At 41.9% G+C, this 24,101-nt stretch overlaps 1 protein-coding gene across 1 annotated transcript in view; it reads right to left on the reverse strand.

Moving 5' to 3' along the window:
- The window catches only part of LOC135505738 (A-kinase anchor protein 12-like), a 66,331-nt gene that overhangs the window by 29,111 nt on the left and 13,119 nt on the right, over positions 1-24,101 (reverse strand). Inside the window, exon 2 of the mRNA XM_064924826.1 lies at positions 4,133-4,238. Coding sequence (XP_064780898.1) covers positions 4,133-4,238 — 106 coding nt within the window. The remainder of the gene's footprint in view (positions 1-4,132; positions 4,239-24,101) is intronic.

Here is a 24,101-nt window from a genome sequence, read left to right on the forward strand (position 1 = left end):
CCAAGCCTGGCCTGTTGAGGAGTGACGGACTCCATCCTAGCTGGAGGGGTGCTCTCATCTGATCTACGAACATAGACAGGGCTTTAACTCCCCTAGCTCCAAAATGAAATAGGGTGCAGGCCAGGCAGCAAGCTATTAGCCAGCCTGCCAGCTTAGTGGAGTCTGCCATTAGCACAGTCAGTGTAGTCAGCTCAGCTATCCCCATTGAGACCAAATGACACATTTTTGGAGCCATCATCGACGACATCGACTCAGTAGGTTTTGTCCAAAATGTCTCTGGACCTACTCACTACCACAGTCATACTCTGGACCTAGTTTTGTCCCGGGGAATCAATGTTGTGGATCTTAATGTTTTTCCTCATAATCCTGGACTATCAGACTACCATTTAATTACATTTGCAATCGAAACAAATAATCTGCTCAGATCCAAACCAAGGATCATCAAAAGTCGTTCTATAAATTCTCGGACAACCCAAAGATTCCTAGAAGCCCTTCCAGATTCCCTCCGCCAACCCAAGGACGTCAAAGTACAAAAATCAATTAACCACCTAACTGGTGAACTCAATTTAACCTTGCAATAACAATACCCTAGATGCAGTCACACCCCTAAAAACATTTGTCATAAGAAACTAGCTCTCTGGTATACAGAAAATTCCAGAGCTCTGAAGCAAGGCTCCAGAAAATTGGAATGGAAATGGCGCCACACCAAACTGTAAGTCTTCCGACTAGCTTGGAAAGACAGTACCATGCAGTATCGAAGAGCTCTCACTGCTGCTCGATCATCCTATTGTTCCAACTTAATTGAGGAAAATAAGAACAATCCAAAATGTATTTTCGATACTGTCGCACAGCTACCTAAAAAGCTGGATTCCCAAAGAGAGGATGGCTTTCACTTCAGCAGTGATAAATTCATGAACTTCTTTGAGGAAAAGCTCATGATCATTAGAAAGCAAATTACGGACTCCTCTTTAAATCTGTGTATTCCTCCAAACCTCAGTTGCCCTGAGTCTAAACAACTGCCAGGACCTAGGATCAAGGGAGACACTCAAGTGTTTTAGTACTATATCTCTTGATACAATGATGAAAATAATCATGGCCTCTAAACGTTCAAGCTGCATACTGGACCCTATTCCAACTAAACTACTGAAAGAGCTGCTTCCTGTGCTTGGCCCTCCTATGTTGAACATAATAAACGGCTCTCTTTCCACCGGATGTGTACCAAACTCACTAAAAGTGGCAGTAATAAAGCCTCTCTTGAAAAAGCCGAACCTTGACCGGGAAAATATAAAGAACTATCGGCCTATATCGAATCACGCATTCCTCTCAAAAATATTAGAAAAAGCTGTTGCACAGCAACTCACTGCCTTCCTGAAAACAAACAATATATATGAAATGTTTCAGTCTGGTTTTAGGCCCCACCATAGCACTGAGACTGCACTTATGAAGGTGGTAAATTACCTTTTAATGGCGTCAGACCGAGGCTCTGCATCTGTCCTCGTGTTCATAGACCTTAGTGCTGCTTTTGATAACATCGATCACCACATTCTTTTGGAGAGATTGGAAACGTCAAATTGGTCTACACGGACAAGTTCTGGCCTGGTTTAGATCTTATCTGTTGGAAAGATATCAGTTTGTTTCTGTGAATGGTTTGTCCTCTGACAAATCAACTGTAAATTTCGGTGTTCCTCAAGGTCCCGTTTTAGGACCACTATTGTTTTCACTATATATTTTACCTCTTGGTGATGTAATTCCGAAACATAATGTTAACTTTCACTATTATGCGGATGACACACAGCTGTACATTTCGATGAAACGTGGTGAAGCCCCAAAATTGCCCTCGCTGGAAGCCTGTGTTTCAGGCATACGGAAGTGGATGGCTGCAAATGTTTTACTTTTAAACTCGGACAAAACAGAGATGCTTGTTCTAGGTCCCAAGAAACAAAGAGATCTTCTGACATTTAATCTTGATGGTTGTACAGTCGTCTCTAAATTAAACTGTGACGGACATCGGCGTTACTCTGGACTCTGATCTCTCTTTTGACGAACATATCAAGACTGTTTCAAAGACAGCTTTTTTCCATCTACGTAACATTGCAAAAATCAGAAACTTTCTGTCCAAAAATGATGCAGAAAAATGTATCCATGCTTTTGTTACTCCTAGGTTAGACTGCAATGCTCTACATTCCAGCTACTCTGATAAAGCACCAAGTAAACTTCAGTTAGTGCTTAACACGTCTGCTAGAATCTTGACTAGAACCCCAAAATTTGATCATATTACTCCAGTCCTAGACTCTCTACACTGGCTTCCTGTTAAGGCAAGGGCTAATTTCAAGGTTTTACCGCTAACCTACAAAGCATTACATGGGCTTGCTCCTACCTATCTTTCCGATTTGGTCCTGCTGTTCATATCTACACATGCGCTAAGGTCACAAGATGCAGGCCTCTTTACTGTCCCTAAAATTTCTAAACAAACAGCTGAAGGCAGGGCTTTCTCCGAAAGAGCTAAATTTTTATGGAATGGTCTGCCTACCCATGTGAAGGTCTCAACCTTTAAGTCTTTATTGAAGACTCATCTCTTCAGTAGGTCCTATGATAGAGTGTAGTCTGGCCCAGGAGTGTAAAGGTGAACGGAAATGCACCTGGAGCAACGAACCATCCTTGTTGTCTCTGCCTGGCCGGTTCCCCTCTCTCCACAGGAATTCTCTGCCTCTAACCCTGTTACAGGAGCTGAGTCACTGGCTTACTGGTGCTCTTCCATGCCGTTCCTGGGAGGGGTGCGTCACTTGAGTGGGTTGAGTCATTGACGTGATCTTCCTGTCTGGGTTGGCGCCCTACCTTGAGTTGTGCCATGGTGGAGATCTTTGTGGGCTATACTCGGCCTTGTCTCAGGATTGTAAGTTGGTGGTTGAAGATATCCCGACAGGGGTGTGAGGGCTGTGCTTTGGCAAAGTGGGTGACGCTTGACGCACTGCAAGTCCCGCCTCTGCCATCTCCTCATTGATTTTTAGGAGCATATACCCACGTGGGTGATTGAAAGATGAACTGAGTTCTTCACTCCAGTCCAGTTGGTAATGCACCTTAAAGTTGGTTGCCAACCGCCATATAAAGTCCAGAGAAGAAGAAGAATCCTGAAGGAGGAGAGATTACTAGAAGTTTTGCAAAAACTTAGAAAAACCTGTTTTCGCTTTCTCAGATGTTTTATTTATTTAATCCATTTTAGAATAAGGCTGTAACGTAACAAAATGTGGAAAAAAGTGAAGGAGTCTGAATACTTTCCTAATGTACTGTATGTCTAATCTCACCAGATCTTTCTGAGCTCTACTAAATATTTAGGACGTATGTTGTTAACAGGTGTCTACACACAGTCTTACACCCGATTACCTAGAACAACTAAGCCTCCATGCAGTATTGTGCGTTGGCTATGTGAGTGTGTGAATGCTATAGAGATGCAAAACAAATACGCATAAATGTTATTCCTTTGGCCGCGCGTCAAACTCGGTTTCTGTGGATTATAATCTGTGGATTATTGTCGGAGTAGAGGACCTTGTGCATTTCAGGTAAAATAACAACCCAATGTTTATATCCCAGGACAAATTAGCTAGCAACAGCAAGCTACATTTCCATTTATGTTTAATGCTTTTTGACCTGTCCCCAAATTAATATAGTTGGTTCAGATTTCATTTTGAAATTTCAACCTGCGTGTCCTGATTGCGTCTGGTGTGGGTGAACAAAATTACGTGCGAGATGTTGCACATGGACGGTCTGGTCACCGTGTGAGGGACCTGTTTCAAAGCTCCAATAGGAAACTGTAGGTGTCCCTTCAGCGTTGACAGAAAGATTAGTGAAGGATCAAGAGTCTCTCGAGGGACATAGTTGCAGGGATCTACAGATCACACAGACACCCACACCCACACACGAAGGGCCAGAGGCTGAACATGGGTGGCATTGTATTTTGTGTCAGTCAGGGGCCATACCACACTCACACACACACTCTCTCACACACCCCCCACCCACCTGCACATCGAATGCACAAATACGATCAGGGACAAACTCAAACAGACACATCCATACATAAACACAAGCTCACAGACAATCACAATCATATACATAAATAAACAACTGTCTCTCTAACCTTCCTCTGCTAGGGTGTTGTCCTCTGAGTGGTCATTGAGCTGAGTCTGTTCATCTGCCTTCCCATTCAGACTGGTGATGGAGATCTGTCCATTCTTCTGCTGGAACTGATGAGGAAGGGGCGAGAGGAGAGGAGAGAGAGCACTGAAAGATAACTTCAACAACACAGCAGAGATACTCATCAGTAAAAGCACAGCATCTGCACAGTATTCAATCCACACATTGTCATGTCAAGAGAGCAGAAAAAACAAATGGTTTTCATCAAGGTTTCAAAATAAAGAAACATGTATCATAATAATATTCCTCCATCCAACAATGACATATAATGTCAAATTCGTAACAAAGTAGCTATACACCTCCCAGAGGTGTCATGCCCATAGGGTGCACAAGGGTAAGTGCCATCTCAGACTTAAAACAGTGCAGTAATAATACCTGTGCCTAGACACAATCCTGTCTCGGCGCTCTACGGACAAATATTTTTGTCCAAGCCATGGCTTGGTTTTTGCTCTGACATGCACTGTCAACTGTGGGACCTTGTAAAGACAGGTGTGTGCCTTTCTGTCACGCCCTTGACATTAGGTATCTTTGTTTTCTTTATTATTTTGGTTAGGTCAGGGTGTGACAAGGGTGGTATGTGTGTTTTTGTCTTGTCTAGGGTTTTTGTACATCTATGGGGTTTTGGTTTGTCTAGGTAAATGTAGGTCTATGGTGGCCTGAATTGATTCCCAATCAGAGGCAGCTGTTTATCGTTGTCTCTGATTGGGGATACTATTTAGGTTGCCATTTTTCCATTTTGGTTTGGTGGGTTATTGTCTGTGTAGTTGCCTGTCAGCACTCGGGTTATATAGCGTCACGGTTATTTTTTTTAGTGTTCTTTCTTTATTAAAATAAGTATGTATTGAAATCACGCTGTGCCTTGGTCTCATCAATACGACGAACGTGACACTTTCAAAATCATGTCCAATCAATAGAATTTACCACCGGTGGATCAAGTTATAGAAACATCTTAAGGATGATCAGTGGTAACAGGATGCACCTGAGATCTCATAGCCTATGGTCTGAATAAGGACCTTTTTTTAATACATCTGCCCCAAAAAATGTTAAACCTGTTTTCGCTTCATCATTATGGTGTATTATGGTGTAGATTGATGAGGAGAAACACTAATATAATCCATTTTAGAATAAGGCTGTAACGTAACAAAATGTGGAAAAGGTCAAGGAGTCTGAATACTTCGGGATATATAAACTCAGCAAAAAAAGAAACTTGCGTTTTCGTTAAAAATCATTCGTAAAAATCCAAATAACTTCACAGACCTTCATTGTAAAGGGTTTAAACACTGTTTCATGTGCTTGTTCAATGAACCTTAAACAATTAACGAACATGCACCTGTGGAACGGTCTTAGAGACACTAACAGCTTACAGACGATAGGGAATTAGGCAATTAGGGTCACAGTTAAGAAACCTTAGGACATCAAAGAGGCCTTTCTACTGAATCAGGTAAAACAGAAAACGAAAGATGACCAGAGTCCCTGCTCATCTGTGTGAACATGCCTTAGGCATGCTGCAAGGAAGCAAGAGGACTGCAGATGTGGCCAGGGCAATAGATTGCAATGTCCGTACTGTGAGACGCCTAAAACAGCGCTACAGGGAGACAGGACGGACCACTGATCGTCCTCGCAGTGGCAGATCACGTTTAACAACACCTGCACGGGATCGGTACAGCCGAACATCACACCTGTGGGACAGGTACAGGATGGCAACAACTACTGCCTGAGTTACACCAGGAACGCACAATCCCTCAATCAGTGCTCAAACTGTCCGCAATAGGCTGAGAGAGGCTGAATTGAGGACTGATAGGCCTGTTGTAAGGCAGATCCTCACCAGACATCACCGGCAACAACGTCACCTATGGGCACAAACCCACCGTCGCTGGACCGGACAGGCCTGGCAAAAAATGCCCTTCACTGACGAGTTGCGGTTTTGTCTCACCAGGGGTGATGGTCAGATTCGAGTTTATCGTTGAAGGAATGAGCGTTACTCCAAGGTCAGTACTCTGGAGCAGGATCGATTTGGAGGTGGAAGGTCCATCATGGTCTGGGGCAGTGTGATACAGCATCATCAGACTGAGCTTGTTGTCATTGCAGGCTATCTCAATCTTAAGCGTTACAGGAAAGACATCCTCCTCCCTCATGTGGTAACCTTCCTGCAGGTTCATCCTGACATGACCCTCCAGCATGACAATGCCACCAGCCATACTGCTCGTTTTGTGCGTGATTTCCTGCAAGACAGGACTGTCAGTGTTCTGCCATGGCCAGCGAAGAGCCCGGATCTCAATCCCATTGAGCACGTCTGGGACCTGTTGGATCGGAGGGTGAGGGCTACGGCCATTCCCATCAGAAAGTTCTGGGAACTTGCAGGTGCCTTGGTGGAAGAGTGGGATAACATCTCACATCAAGAACTGGCAAATCTGGTATGGTCCCATGACGAGGAGATGCAGTTCTGCAGTTCTTAATGCAGCTGTTGGCCACACTAGATACTGACTGTTACTTTTTATTTTAGACCCCCCCTTTGCTCAGGGACACATTATTCAATTTCTGTTAGTCACATGTCTGTGGAACTTGTTCAGTTTATGTCTCAGTTGTTGAATCTTTGTATGTTCATACAAATATTTACACATGTTAACTTTGCTGAAAATAAACACAGTTGACATTGAGAGGACTTTTTTTTTTGCTGAGTTTACATTTTGTACTGTTATCATTTTAAAATTGATAACACATAAGCTCAACAATATGTAAACAATGTGCATTGCAAATGTCCATAATGCTAATGCCATCATACTTTAGGCCAGTGCTTCCCAATTGGTCCTCGGGTACCCCCAACAGTACACAGTTTTATTGAAGCACACGTCATTCAACTTGTCAACTAATCATCAGGCCCTCAATTAGTGGTGATGCAGACATTCAAGATACTCTCAATGGTGCAGCTGTAGAACCTTTTGAGGATCTGAAGGCCAATGCCGAATCCTAACATCTTAACACAGGCAGCACGCTGTGAAGGCAGATTTGTTTTCCTTGGTAGTGGAATCTTTCCAGATTTCTGGGCACATCCCACACACCAAGCAACAATTGAAATTGGGGTGAAAATGTGGTTGGTTGTAACTCTAAGCAATTTGCCGTTCCTAAGCAACTTTGTAATATTTTGCTTTCTTACATTATTAGCCCAGAATGTTGTTTTGTGTTATCTGCCAGCCAATTCAAAGGTTAAGTTATTGAAAACAAAGACTTCCGCCTCCCAAATTGCAGTTCCTCTGGCTTTCACTAGATGTCAAGAGTCATTATATATGGTTTCTGGCTTGTATTCTGAAAAACCAACGAGGAATAGTTGTTTATCCTCAGGGGGTCCTATGGCAAAACCAGTCTCATTGCGCGCGTGACCGAGGGAGCGTGCTGCGTTCTTTTCCTTTCCTATTGAAAATAGTTTGCTCCGTATTAAATATTGTTTATTTGGATATTAGAGTACCTAATAATGGATTAGAAACGTTGTTTGATTTGTTTGGACAAACTTTACTGGTAACCTTAGGAACTCCTATGTCTGCATTCTGAAAGGGTGGATTACTGAACTCAATGACGCCTACTAAACGGACTGTTTGGGATATAAAGAAGGAATTTATCGAACAAAATGACCATTCATTGTGTTCCTGGGACTCTTGTGATCGTGATCAGAGGAAGGTCTTCAAAGGTAAGTGACTTATTTTGTCGATATATGGGATTTTGTGACACCTGTGCTTGTTTGGATATTATGCTGTTGTGGGGTGCTGACCTCAGATAATCGAATGCTGTGCTTTCGCCGTAAAGCCTTTTTGCAATCAGACGATGCGGTAAGATTGCCAAGATTCTAAGCTAAAGAATCATGTGTGACACTTGTATTATCATGAATGTTAAATATTGCGTTTATTGCATTTTGAATTTGGCGTGCTGCAATTTCACCGGATGTTGTCGAGGTGGGTCGCTAGCAGAACGCCTGCGCCAGAAAGGTTAAAGACTTGATAGATCAGACACATAGTATATTAAGGAGTGAAAGAGACTGGGTCTCTGTAGAAAGACAGATAGCTGTGGAATGTGTAAAGGAGCAATAAAGGTGTGGTATCCTATTACCCTCTTTCGTATCTTCCAGTAGAGCCATAACATGTAAGGATTGAGAGAAGGAGTGTCTTAAGTGGGATATAAATATCTGGATGTGACAAATGTTGGGTTGTCTGATTACAGCTGTACAGAACCGTTGGGAAGAATTAAACTTGGTTAAAGCTTCTCTAGTGTCCGTGGGTTATCAGCTCTGAAAAATAAGAACCTAACAGATGGCGAGCCAGCCAGGAGTTCATCATGATTTGTAGTCAAATCAAAGAGTCCAGATCAGTGGAGCAGAGCTGGCAACAAACAAGGTAGGCTAGTTCCTTTATCTGTTTCCACTAATTTTGACATCTTGCGGAGATGAGAATCGTTGGCTGAACTAATTATGGGATTTGGACCTGGAGAGCCTAAATTGAATTCTATAGGCCCATTGTGTGACGACCGGTCATAGCTTTATAGTAAATGGTAAGTCCCGGAGGAAACTCATACAGGCTGGTTCCCTGCATAGCCCTGTTGGGGTGATGAACCATGGCAGAGTATGTGGAAATAGGAAAACAAGTGTGAATAATTTTGATGATGTGTTTATAGACGGGGGTGAAGAAATCTAAAATACCCTGAACACCGTCGGGAATGTTCAGGGAATAATAACTATTGATATGGCGACAAACAGACTTGTTTCTCCCTGTAATATAGAGATAGCTGTCATGCCCTGACCTTAGTGAGCTTTTTATATCTCTATTTTGGTTTGGTCAGGGTGTGATTTGGGTGGGCATTAAATGTTCCTTTTTCTATGTTTTGTATTTCTTTGTTTTGGCCAGGTATGGATCTCAATCAGGGACAGCTGACTATTGTTGTCTCTGATTGGGAACCATACTTAGGTAGCTTTTTCCTACCTATGTTTTGTGGGTAGTTTTCTGTTTAGTGTTTTCGGCACCTGACAGGACTGTTTCGGTTTTGTTTTGCACTGTGGTCAGTTAAATAAAAGTCATGAACACTTAGCACGCTGCCCTTTGGTCCGATTTCTCATCCGACGACGACACCCATTACAATAGCGAAATTCAATAAAGCCATGGAGGCGCTAAAAGAAGTGCACGAGCATTATACCAATTCAGCTGGAATATGGGAAAAATGTAGCAATTAGATCAAATTGGATAATATTTTCCTGCTGACGGTGAATTCAAATAAAGAATTCTGGGAGGCAATTATGACTTGGCACAAGGACATAAAACCAGAATCAAAAGCCTAATATACCAGTGTTTTAATGTCAGCATTCTATTAACAGAAAATGCATAATGATAAACCCAGAAAGTGTAACACCAGTACTTTAGTACAGAAGGACTTGGAACGGGAGTGAATTGATAGAATTTGTGCTTCTGCTTTAATGACGGGGTTGAACCCTGTGATCAAACGATAATTGCATTAGTAAATTTAATTAGAGACAATGTTTTGAGAGTGGAATATGACTCCGCTCGCCTCACAGACATGTGAAGAGTTAGTAGAGCCATAGAGGAAATCACTAACGATAGTTTCAATGGCCAGGATAAAACTAAGAAACGTAGTGAAAAAAAAACAAAGTGTAAGGAGATGGCTCCCTGTTTTAGATGTGGGACAATCGGGCATTGGAAGAATGAGTGTAAGGTGATACTGGAACCTAGTGCATTAGCAGGAAAGGCAGCTATACAAGAGTTTGCATCTTTTTCAAAAGAGCAACAACTACTCGTTTTGAGGTTAGCAAGAATGGAACTGTCACCTAGCGGTGTATAGTTCTGTTCGATCGATAAGTGGTTCTGTCACACCCTGGTCTAAGTATTTTGTGTTTTCTTCATTTATTTGTTCATGCCAGGGTGTGGCATGGGTTTTTGCATGTGGTGTGTTTTTGTATTGTTTTTTTTCACATGTATAGCTTAGTGGGGTGTTCTAGGTGAATCTATGGCTGTCTGAAGTGGTTCTCAATCAGAGGCAGGTGTTTATCGTTGTCTCTGATTGGGAACCATATTTAGGCAGCCATATTCTTTGAGTGTTTCGTGGGTGATTGTCCTTATGTCCTTTTCCTGTCCTTGTTCGGTGTTAGTTTACACCAGTATAGGCTGTTTTCGGTTTTCTTGTCACGTTTGTTGTTTTTTGTATTTGATTCGTGTTTACTTTTGTTTATTAAACATAGATCGCAATCTACACGCCGCATTTTGGTCCGACTCTCCTTCGCACAAAGAAAAACGTAACAGGTTCATAGAGATTACGGTTTCTATGTGATGGAAGACGTATTAGATCACGTTTTACCTCATTTTCAGTAGAGTACTGAAGGGATTTAAAAAAAGTCCCACGTGGTATCATTTTGCATTGAAACAATCGTTAAAAGGGTGTCAATTGTAGGTTCTGTGTTGGTACAATACGTGGATGAAAGAAACTCACATGTGACCCCGCACCACATTGGTAGACAATTTGGCGGAACAGGGTCATAAAGCACCATATGACAAAGCACAACTACCAAAGCAAAAGGTAACATATTTTGGGGTTTTCAATTTTTAAGGGCAAGATACACATTACCCAGGATCCGGTAGAAAACCATGCGTTCTTTGGCATGGACAAACACTCCTCGCACTCTCAGGAAAACTTTAGGAGTTTTCAATTTCGTTCAACATTTTATTCCAACATTCTCTGAAATTGCTGAGCCGCTTACAGAGTTGACGTAAGGGGGGAAGGGGCCACATGAGAAGATGAAGTGTTTGTCGAGTTAAAGAAGCAATTGTCTCAAGCACCAGCATTGGGATTGCTAAACCTAAAATTACATTTTAAAAATGTGTTCATGAACAAGAGGGACATTGTAGAGCGGTGGTTATGCAAAATCATGGGGGTAGAGAAAGACCAGTAATGTACTGGAGTAAATCGCTAGACTCGGTGGCAAAAGAAATGTCACACCGTGCCTTAGAGCTATACAGGTGACTGAAATGGTGTTGCATAACATGGCTTCCATTACAATGGGTCAAAAAGTAGATATGTCTATACCACACGCAGTAGCAACCATAGTGAACAGCACGAAAGCACAACATGTTTATAGTGCAAGATGGACAAAATGGTAATTAACGTTAAATGGGGGAAAATCTACAATTTCATAAGATTGGTGCTTTGAATCCTGCGTTATTAATGTCGTTGCATGGGGATGGTGAATCACATACATGTGACCCAGATCAAATTACTACAAAACCTAGACCTGATTTTCAAGAGACGGCATTGGAATCGGGAAAAATATGATATACAGATGGCTCTAGTTACATGAACACAGACGAGAATAGAGTAACGTAGTAGACTGTGTGTGGTATGCATTTGGAGTAGTTCATGATTTCGGTACCTTGTGGTCATCACGGGGCATGTTATCAGCGACAGAAGAATGTCAGTTAACCAGTAAATTAGCAGTGGTGAAATGTGTAGCTCATACTAGTCGTAGGGATACAATCGCCATAGGCAATCGTAAAGCAGACTAAATGGTTAAGGCGGCCGCCTTGGTGAGAGAAAGTGTTGTAGAACCGCGGATTTCCTACAATGAGAAATTGGCTAAATTTGCCACAGGAAATTTTTCGGTTGAAGATTTTAGGCGAAATGCCAGGGGAATGGATTCTAAAGGTAACACATTTAAATGATATGGCCAAACACTCCTTGCAAATTCAGAAGTTTTTAGGGTTTGTTTAAATCATTAGGCATTTTGTGTGGTTTTATATTTAAATACATTTACGTTTGATGTCGTCTTATTCTGGAATGGGATTCTAGAATGGACGAAAGGGTGGAGGTGTCACGAGGAATTAGAATTGGGGTTACCAAACCTAAAATTAACTTTTGTTTATTCTGTGGTATGATGGTTACAGAGAAGAGGATGAATTGTTTTGAAGAGGTATTTAAATGGGTTTCCAAAGGACAGGGATAGGAAACATTTTAATGGGGTCGAAAACCCTGAATGTTAAACATTTCTAATGAAGAATGATCAACTTCATCAAGAGACACCAGGTGGGGGTGTTGGAACAGCATTGGTTTGAGAGGCACACTACTACGAATAGTACCTGCAGTGGTTAAGATAGTCATGTCTCTCCTTGGAGGGTGCATAGTTCTCACATGAAGTGAGGTCCACCTGCATAATGGGTGAGTGAAGACACCATGACAGAGGAAGCGGAGCGAGAGAGAGACTAGATTCCACTGTAAGACATATGGATAGATTGGTTCTGGGAACTACTATAAACATCATAGTTGGTTTGGGGTTTAACTGCTTTATGGGTTAATGCATCATATGATAGAGGATTGTCCAATGTACTGTGAACAAAATGTTGAAGGCATTGATGTGAAAGCATATACGGTGCTGTTTTACCTCAAGAGGTGGCCACTGAGCTTATGTATAACACACGGGTTTATATGTATAGGCCCACTATGTGGAGAGAGCCAGCAAGGGAGAAGACCCCTATAAATAACAAGCCTTAATATTCTTGCACTAGTAAAAAGAGAAGCTGAGATGTGCATCTTTTAGTACGGTGATGGATTACGGAAACGCACTTGCATATCAGGTGTTGTGCCTATCAGGTGAAATCGAGAAGATGGGCAACAAAGTGAAAATGACATGACTTGGGAACACCTCTTGGGACCTGGGGCCTAAAGACAGGGCAAAAGCATGAGGAAGCTTTTTAGAACTTTCATTTCTGTGGAGTCCAGCAGGAAAGTATCCTGGAGGCATAGAGTCAGGTGAAGAGAGAGCGGGAATTGTCATGGTCTCAGACTTTGGTTGTCATGCATATATATTTATGCATTGCTTATCACATTGTTAATAATGTTATGTTTTGTGTGTCTTTTTGTTGCTTTCCAAGTCTTGTGCTATCACTCTCTTAGGAAACAGAAAGGGGAAGTGGAGAAACTAAAAGCTGCTCCCTATGCCATTGAATAAGACCGCAGATTCAGCTGGAATGGCATTTTGTTGTGTGATCATAGTTTGGAGGCCATAAGTCTCTGAATCTGTACACCTCGCGGTGACTGTTTGTTCATTTGTTTGTTTGTTTAATTCTTGTTTTATAATCATTTGTTTGTTTTTTATGTTTTATTATCATTGTTTATACATGTATTAGTAATTTCCATGTTTATATGAATTGAACATTAGGATGCTATTGTTCAAGAGGAGGGACTGTTGGGTTCGACATTTGGAACCCTGGGATATTAAAGACATGACAGATCAGACGCATAGTATATTAAGGAGTGAAAGAGACTGGGTCTCTATAGAAAGACATAGCTGTGGAATGAGTCCTATGAGAGGAGAGCAACGTGTGAAACAGGAGAGACAGATGGACCTCTGTGGATTAGATGAAGGAGGGGTTGAGGTCAGGAGGTGAGGACTGATTCTCTTAAAGGAGCAATAAAGGGTTGGTATCCTGTTACCCTCTTTATTAGCTTCCTGTAGAACCATAAAATGTAAGGATTGGATTGGAGAGGAGGAGTGTCTTAACCTCTTGAAACTAGGGGCACTATTTTCATTTTTGGAAAAATAACATTCCCAAAGTAAACCGCGTATTTCTCAGGACCAGATGCTAGAATATGCATACAGTGGGGCAAAAAAGTATTTAGTCAGCCACCAATTGTGCAAGTTCTCCCACCTAAAAAGATGAGAGAGGCCTGTAATTTTCATCATAGGTACACTTCAACTATGACAGACAAAATGAGAAGAAAAAAATCCAGAAAATCTAATTGTAGGATTTTTAATGAATTTATTTGCAAATTATGGTGGAAAATAATTATTTGATCAATGACACAAGTTTATCTCAATACTTTGTTATATACCCTTTGTTGGCAATGACAGAGGTCAAACGTTTTCTGTAAGTCTTCACCAGGTTTTCACACACTGTTGCTGGTATTTTGGCCCATTCCTCCATGCAGATCTCCTCTAGAGCAGTGATGTTTTGGGGCTGTTTCTGGGCAACACGGACTTTCAACTCCCTCCAAAGATTTTCTATGGGGTTGAGATCTGGAGACTGGCTAGGCCACTCCAGGACCTTGAAATGCGTCTTAAGAAGCCACTCTTTCGTTGCCTGGGCGGTGTGTTTGGGATCATTGTCATGCTGAAAGACCCAGCCACATTTCATCTTCAATGCCCTCACTCAAAATCTCACGATACATGGCCCCATTCATTCTTTCCTTTACACAAATCAGTTGTCCTGGTCCCTTTGCGCAAAAACAGCCCCGAAGCATGATTTTTCCACACCCATGCATCACAGTAGGTATGGTGTTCTTTGGATGCAACTCAGCATTCTTTGTCCTCCAGAAGGGCAGGGGTGAGGGGGTTTCATGATTAACGACTCATGGTGTTATTCTAGGAACATGCAGGAACTAAAGTCATTTTGTTCACCTGACCTAGAATCCCTCACAATTAAATGGCAACCATATTATCTCCCAAGAGAATCCTCCTCCGTCATCGCCACGGCCATTTACATCCCATCTATAGCCAGAACCTCAATGGCCCTCAAAGAATTTCACTGGACTTTATGCAAACTGGAAACCACATATCCTGAGACTGCATTTATTGTATCTGGGAACTTTAACAAAGCAAATCTGAGGACTAGACTGCTGAAATTTGATCAACATATTGACTGACCTACTCACTCCACTAAGAATCTCAAACATTGCTAACATTGCTATTCACCCTGCTATCATCCAGAAGGTGAGGTCAGTACAGGTGCATTAAAGCTGGGACCGAGAGACTGAAAAACAGCTTCTATCTCAAGGCCATCAGGCTGTTAAACAGCCACCACTAACATTGAGTGGCTGCTGCCAACACACTGACTCAACTCCAGCCACTTTGATAATGGGAATTGATGGGAAATTATGTAAAATATATCACTAGCCACTTTAAACAATGCTACCTAATATAATGTTTACATACCGTACATTATTCATCTCATATGTATACGTATATACTGTACTCTATATCATCTACTGCATCTTTATGTAATACATGTATCACTAGCCACTTTAACTATGCCACTTTGTTTACATACTCATCTCATATGTATATACTGTACTCGATACCATCTACTGTATCTTGCCTATGCTGCTCTGTACCATCACTCATTCATATATCTTTATGTACATATTCTTTATCCCCTTACACTTGTGTGTATAAGACAGTAGTTTTGGAATTGTTCGTTAGATTACTTGTTGGTTATTACTGCATTGTCGGAACTAGAAGCACAAGCATTTCGCTACATTCGCATTAACATGTGCTAACCATGTGTATGTGACAAATAAAATGTGATTTGATTTTGATTTGATTTGATACTTCCGGGATGCTTATAAGGCCTTCCCTGAGTCATCCTTTAGGCAAATCTAACCACGACTCCATCTTGCTCTTCCCATCCTATAGGAAGAAATTCAAACAGGAAGTGCCCGTGCTTCTTACTATTAAACGATGGTCTGACCAATCTACTGGACAACCAGCATTTTATGTATTAACAACATTAACCCTAACATCAAACTAACTATGGAGTACAGCAAGGATGTCATTCATTTTATGGACCTCGACATGACAAATGTTGTTTGCACACATCAATCTTTAGGAAAGCCTACAGATGGGAATACCATTCTGAGGGCAGACAGCTTTCACCCCAAAAGGCTAAAAGAGAATATTCCATATGGCCAATTCCAAAGAGTCCGCAGAATTTGTGATCAGGAAACAGACTACAGTGTCAAATCTGGTGAATTCGAGCATCGCTTCTTGAATCGGGGCTACAGCGTTCAGGTCCTGAAAGATGCTGGTATCAGGGCTGGATTACTTGACAGAGAGAACTTGTTGAGAAGGGGAGTGCCTCGTGACACATCGGAGAGAGTGTATTTTGTTACAAAATAGAGAACATTAAAATAATCACTAAAAAGAATTGGGGAATCATCCAAAGTGATACGCTACTACGCCAAGTCTTTCCTGAGCCATCAGTCATAAGCTTTAAGAGATGTCCTAACCTAAATGACAAATTAGTCCACAGTTATCTTCCGGGTGACTCTCAAAAAACTTGGCTTGACCACAAACCCAAGGGCTCTTTTAAATGTAACCATTGCAACCATTGCAGTAATATTGCACAGAAGAAGTATTTTGTTGACACAGCTTCCAAAATGGGGTATTACGTCAAGCATTTCATTAACTGCAAAACCACTCATGTCATCTATAGATTGGAATGTCCACAGTGCAAGGTGTTCTACATTGGATGGACAAAGAGACGCCTTCATGACCGCTTAGCGGAACACAAGTATGCCATACGGGTAGGCAATGAAGACTACCCCATGGCAAGGCACTAAAGTCCCTACACCATGGCAACCCTGCCTCCCTACAAGCTATGGGTATTGATCATATTCCCGCCTCTATTAGAAAAGGGGACTGTCTTAAACAGTTAAATCAAAAGGGAAAGTTTTTGGATTTACAAACTACAGGCCACTAAATACCCTGGTTTAAATGAAGATATGGATTTACAAACTACAGGCCACTAATTACCCTGGTTTAAATGAAGATATGGATTTACAAACTACAGGCCACTAAATACCCTGGTTTAAATGAAGATATGGATTTACAAACTACAGGCCACTAAATACCCTGGTTTAAATGAAGATATGGATTTCTCACCCTTCCTGTAGGGTCATGATGGGTCCATTTGCTGTCATCTAGTGGACATTTTGCTCAATTGCCCTCAGCTATGGTTAGACTGTTGTTCATGTTTTGCTGTGTTCTAGTGTACTATGAAATATATTGCTTTCTTATTCTTGACACTTCTCCTAGTCATATTTAAGGTTAGAACTACCTTTTAGTGTTCTGATACTTCTATCTTGGAGTTGTATTTTTATGATAGCATAGCTACAGTATTTCACCTTTTAATGTGTATAGTACTGCTTATGAGGTGCGTCCAATCAATTGTATGACCACTCCCTCTTCCAATTAGGGCTAATTGAAAAGCTGTTCAAAAGAGGACAATGTATTCCTTTTTTGGTCTCCCTGATGAAGGCCATGCAGCCTAAACGTGTCGGTTTTTAAAAACTTTGTTTCTATTGAACATGCGGCAGGGTAGCCTAGTGGTTAGAGCAACCGGAAGGTTGCAAGTTCAAAACCCCCGAGCTCACACGGTACAAATCTGTCAGTCTGCCCCTGAACTGTTCTTAGGTCACCATTGAAAATAAGATTGTTCTTAACTGACTAGCCAATTAAAATAAAGGTAAAAAATAGGCATTTTAATCAATTCTATGAAGAGTGCCTTGGGCCCTCCTTTCTTTTTGATGACCTTCTATCTACCGAAATGCACTATTGTGTACCTTAGTAGTGCTTCCCTTCCTCCTCTTTCCACTAGTTATACGTTCGAGTTTGGTTGTAGACCAAAGTTGGAACCAAATGTATGTGTTTTACTTAAAGATGAATATCTCTAAATGGGTCGCAATTCAACGGCTCAGACACGAGTCGTTTGTGGCAGGGACAACAGACAATCATGGTCTATAAAAAGAAAACCAGCCACGTCGCCGAGACCGACGTCTTGCTTCAAGACAGGCTAAACACATTCTTAACCTCTTGAAACTCCCCATCCCGGATCCGGGATTGTGACTAAGCCTCAGGCTCATTAGCATAACGCAACGTTAACGATTTCTGAAAATCGCAAATAAAATTAAAATAATGCGTTTGCTCTCAAGCTTAGCCTTTTCTTAACAACACTGTCATCTCAGATTTTCAAAATATGCTTTTGAACCATAGAAATTGACTAATTTGTGTAAGAGTATGCAAAGCTAGCATAGCATTTTGTGTAGCATGTAGCACGCAACATTTTCACAAAAGCCAGATAACCAAATAAATAAAATCATTTACCTTTGAAGAGCTTCTGATGTTTTCAATGAGGAGACTCCCAGCCACATACCAGATGCGCAGTGTTTCCTGAAAGCGTCTGTGTGTAGGAGAAATCGTTCCGTTTTCTACATTGCGCCTGGCGACCGAAACGAACCGAAAATGCAGTCACTACAACGTGAAACTTTTTCCGGATTAACTACATAATATCGACCGAAACATGGCAAACGTTGTTTGGAATCAATCCTCAAGGTGTTTTTTCACATATCTCTTCATTGACATGCAGTTCGTGGAAGCTTGCTTCTCTCTCTGTGCCCCATGGAAAAATACTGGCAGGTGACTTTTGCGCACCAATTTCGGCGCAGGACACCGGGCGGACACGTGGTAAATGTGGTCTCTTATGTGGTCAATCTTCCAACGATCTGCCTACAAATACGTCACAATGCTGCAGACACCTTGGGGAAACGACAGAAAGGGCAGACTCATTCCTCTTGCGTTCACAGCCATATAAGGAGATCATGAAAGACAGAGCCTCAAAAATCCTTGTCATTTCCTGGATGCCAAGTCATCTTGGTTTTGCCTGAAGCTCACGTTAAAGAGCACGCACAGAGAAGATATTTGTATTTCTGGACACGTCAGAGTGTTTTCTTTCGAACAGTAGCAATTATATGCATAGTCGAGCATCTTTTTGTGACAAAATATCTTGTTTAAAACGGGAACGTTTTTCTTCCAAAAATGAAATAGCGCCACCATAAGTGTAAGAGGTTAACACGCTGTGAGGATAACACAGTGCAACCAACGCGGCCCGCTACCAAGGACTGTGGGCTCTGCTTCTCCATGTCCGATGTGAGATTTTTTTTTAAACGTGTTAACCCTCACAAGGCTACAAGGTAAAGACCTCACACCTAGCCGCGTCCTCAAAGCATGCGCAGACCAGCTGGCTGGTGTGTTTACGGGCATCTTCAATATCTCCCTATCCCCATCTGCTGTCCCCACATGCTTCAAGATGGCCACCATTGTTCCTGTACCCAAGAAGGCACAGGTAAATGACTATAGCCCAGTAGCACTCACCTCTGGCATCATGAAGTGCTTTGAGAGACTAGTCAAGGATCATATCACCTCTACCTCACCTGTCACCCTAGACCCACTTCAATTTGCTTACTGCCCCAATAGATCCACAGATGTTGCAAGCGCCATCGCTCTGCACACTGCCCTATCCCATCTGAGCAAGTGGAATACCTATGTAAGAATGCTGTTTATTAACTATAGCTCAGCATTCAACACCATAGTACCCTCCAAGCTCATCATTAAGCTCGAGGCCCTGTGTCTGAGCCCTGTGCAACTGGGTCCTGGACTTCCTGATGGGCAGCCCCCAGGTGGTGAAGGTAGGAAACATCACCTCCACTCTGCTGATTGTCAACACTGGGGCCCCAAAAGGGTGCGTTCTCAGCCCCCTCCTGTACTCCCTGTTCATCCATGACTGCGTGGCCAAGCACGTCTCCAACTCAATCATCACGTTTGCAGACGACACAACAGTAGTAGGCTTGAATACCAACAATGACGAGACAGCCTACAGGGAGTAGGTGAGGGCTCTGGGAATGTGGTGCCTGGAAAACAACCTCTCACTCAACGTCAACAAAACAAAAGGAGATGATCGTGGACTTCAGGAAACAGCAGAGGGTGCACCCTCGCTGGCCAGACCTGTGCGCATCCTCATCACAGGACAATGTCTCCCAAAGGTCCAGAGCAGGCAAATCCCCCCCACTGCCCAATACTTCAGCATCTGGTCTCATTACTTTTGAGATTAAAACATGGGAGTCAAATCAATTTGATTCATCGAAGGGATGCCATCTGTCATTTGAAAAGAGAGGCAGAGAATGTACGTGTGTTGGGGAGGAGGAGGGAGTAGATTCATATTTGAATGTGTGTTTAAGTGTATAACAATGGATCAATCCAAAGATCTCTTCCTACTTACAGTATTAAGTTGACTGGAACCCTAGCTGGGCGGAGGGTAACATTTTCCCATCAGATCCTACACACATCCTTCTGGCAAACTAGAGATGATGAGCATGTCTCCCCAGTATGACTCTCTTCATGGGGGCATGCTGCTTCTGCTGTGTGATTCTGCATCTTATGTGTTCACTGGGATACCATTTATGCATGAGATATATGGCTGTAAATGGCTGTTTTCCATTACAGTATGTTAAACCCCAAAGGTTAGGGTATACCATATCTAGCTGGGGTATGTTATAATCAAATTAATGTAAACTAAATAACAATGGCATGACTGATGGAATGGGGGACATGGTATTTTACATACAGACATAAATGTGGGAACATTGCATGAGTTAACAGTACTCTGCTGCCAAGATAGAAAAAACCCACACCCACCTAAATTCCCTTTTCCCCTTTTCCCAAGAATGAAAGCAGATACCAACGTGTTTGTTTTCCATAGGATTTGAATAGAAAGCGTTCCAGCATCCGGTGGAAAAACCAGCTCTGAGTGCCACACTTTCTAATGCACGTTTATCACAGTGACAAGACAACAACAATACAACAATTTAACATATTCTGATTAATCTGTCAATAATAACCAGATGAATAAACAGACATCTGAACTGGAGAATCCACAGACACAGTGGAATAAACCTGTCCGGTGCTGTGTGTAAAATATGACAGGACTAGAATAAAAGAAAACCAGTTGGATTAGAGAGCCACAGACCAGACGGCTCTCCATGTGATGTTTCCCTTATCCCTATAACGCAAAATAACTAACAGAGAAACACAGACAGACACTAATGCTGTCTCAAGGATGGCCTCCAAAGAGGGGGTAAGCCTATTTCAGGAACATTTTAAGATAAATGATATTATGATTATGTAATTCCCTGAAACTCATTATCATGTAACGGGATTGAACTCCCCGTCAGAGGGAGCGAGGGGTGAGAAATTTACAAAAGAACAAGAGCCTCCTCTTCTTTTTAAAAGCCCAAATACACAAGTCCATTATTTTCAGAGCTGAGCTGGCGGTGGATCTGACATGGCCAAAATGGGGGGATGGAGGACAAACTAATTACACACAATCTTCTTCCCATTTCTCCTCCATTAAGAGAGAAAGAGAGGCAGGAGAAGAGAGCTCGTACAGAGCAGTGAGACATAAAGACCAAAACAACAAAAAAAGTACACACTGGGAAGAGAACATTGTAGCGTTACTAGTAGGGTTGCACATTTTGAGTTATGAGGTGGAAACATCCGTGGGAATTAACGGGAATATATGGGAATTAACAGAAATATATGCAAATGAATATGAATCCCATTTAAATGTATTTTTTTTGCATTGGATATAATTGCCATATCACATGGAGAGAAAAACATAAACATTTTTACCTTATCATAAGAAGACATAATTGCAAATTATTCAATTCTGTAAAATGATAGTCTAGAAACTAAAGCTTTGGTTGTCTTCCTCTCAGGCATTCATGTCTTCTCCCTGGACCACAACAATGTCTACCACTTGAACATCAGACTCTGAGTCCTCATCTTCACTGTCACTTTCCAACCTTGTTGTGGAAGGGTGGTTGTCAGGTTCAAAAAGCCTCACATTTGCCCGGATGGCCACCAGTTTTTTAACCCTTGTACTGGTCAGCCTGTTGCGGGCTTTGGTGTCTGTTGGTGGGATTTGGAGGATGATGGAGGAAAATGAGAAAGGGCCTCAGATCCACAAAGTCCCTTCCACCAGGTGGCTGATGAGATATGTTGGCACAACTGCCATATTGCATCTCAAACCCGAAGCCCTTGCTTGGAAGTGTACTTGCCAGACAACCAAGAACCTTTCCCTCATCCAAGGCCTTGTTGATCTCTGCACCAGACAGGATGCGCTTGCTAGCATACTTGGGGTCCAACATGGACGCTGTGGCGTGTATGGGCTTCAGGCAGGGCTTCACACTTTTTTATGTATTTCAGAACTGCAGTTTCCTCTGCTTGGCGCATCAGGGAAGTGTGCAGGGTAGTAAAGATTTATTCTATTACATCTGCAAGCAGAGTCTGAACATCAGACAGGATGGCATTGTCTCCCTCAATCCATGCAATGGCTACTGCTATTTAGGTTTCAGGAGTTTCAGGCTGCTTACCTCTCCCAAAATACATCATCCAGGAGGATCCTCTTGATGGAGCTGTCCATATCGGTAGACTATGATATGGCCATTTCTTGGAGAGACTCCTTCCCCTGCAGGAGACTGTCAAACATGATGACAACACCACCCCAACGGCTTCAATGTGGTGCTCTCTAGTAGAGTGTATCCATTGTTTTCAGTGGCAAAAGGAGCAGATTCAATGCATGAGCAGCACAGCCAATGGGTGTGATGTCGGGGTAGGACTCCTCCACTTTAGACCAAGTAGCCTTCATGTTCGCAGCATTGTCTGTCACCAGTACAAATACCTTCTGTGGTCCAAGGTCATTGATGACTGCCTTCAGCTCAGCTGCAATGTGGAGACCAGTGTGTCTGTTGTCCCTTGTGTTTGTGCTCTTGTAGAATACTGGCTGAGGGGTGGAGATGATGTTGTTAATTATTCCTTGCCCACGAACATTCGACCACTCATCAGAGATGATTGCAATACAGTCTGCTTTCTCTATGATTTGCTTGGCGTTCACTTGAACTCTGTTGAACTCTGCATCCAGCAAATTAGTAGAAAAGGCATGTCTGGTTGGAGGGGTGTATGCTGGGCGAATAACATTCAGAAATCTCTTCCAATACACATTACCTGTGAGCATCAGAGGTAAACAAGTTGCATACACACCTCGAGCAAAAGACATTCGTCAGCATTTCTCTGACTACGTTCCTCCATTGAGTCAAAAAAACTTCTGATTCCAGGAGGACCATGAGCTGTTGCTATTGATAAGGTGTCTGATTCATCATTTTCACCGTGAATAAAAGTAGAGAGACTTTTGTCAGAGGTTGCTTGTTGTGAGCGCTGAGGTGTTGTGAGCGCTGATGGAACTTTATGCACTTGGCCAGATGTTTCTGCATCTTTGTTGCATTTGTCACATATGATTTGGCACAGTATTTTCAAATGTACACAGCTTTTCCTTCTACATTAGCTGCAGTGAAATGTGCCCAAGGCATTTTCCTGTAAAGATTAGAAACAAATCTGTAAAAATATATATATATATATAATTCCATGTACAGATAAATAGTTAAGCAGTTAGACAAGTCCTTTGTAAGAAAAATGTTTTAAAATGAAACACGTATGGAAACAGGTGAATTAACACTCCTCAGTTAGCAGGCTCAAGCAAGCTAAAACCCACATGGTAGCAAAACCTAACTAGCAGAATTTGTTTACAAGTTAGAAATGATTTTAAACACACTTTGCTGTAGACCACTATTTACTAGTTAACAAAAAATAATGTTTGTCGTATAAAATATATTCACCCCACCCAGTATTGTAATCAAAACTTACCAGATAGCGTAGTAGTGTGGACTCAATAGCATCTCATTAGTGTGCAAGATCTTAAGAATCAGCTGTACATGTGATGGAAGAGTATATGGAAGAGTGTACTGTACGTGTGATGGACGACCGCACTGTGCATGCAGAGAGTTGCAATTCCATTGAATTGGGGATAGTTAAACCAAAATATGGCACAAGACCTAGAATTGCCTTATGTGTGTTCCACAAAAAAATGTTTGCTCTTATAAGCTTACTTTTTTTCATGAATTTAAGAAAAATTAACTTCCCATGTAAAATTTCCGGAACATTTCCGACCCTTTGCAACCCTAGTTACTAGTTTAAATCAAACAAGACATGCTTGATGACAACAATACTCCCAATCAGGGAGAAAATAAGCATATCAGATAAGATAAAGAGAATTCCAATTCTATTTCCCTTCCCAAACTGCTTTTGCCTTCCCTAATTCTCCTTTCTTTGACACCCAAGGGAGCAATTCCAATCACTCATCCCCATTCTAGTGTCCATAGCGATTGATCTTCGCACCTCCAATCACCTCACAATTATCTATGCATTC

The sequence above is a fragment of the Oncorhynchus masou genome, chromosome 19, assembly GCF_036934945.1.
Source record: "Oncorhynchus masou masou isolate Uvic2021 chromosome 19, UVic_Omas_1.1, whole genome shotgun sequence".
NCBI lineage: Eukaryota > Metazoa > Chordata > Actinopteri > Salmoniformes > Salmonidae > Oncorhynchus > Oncorhynchus masou.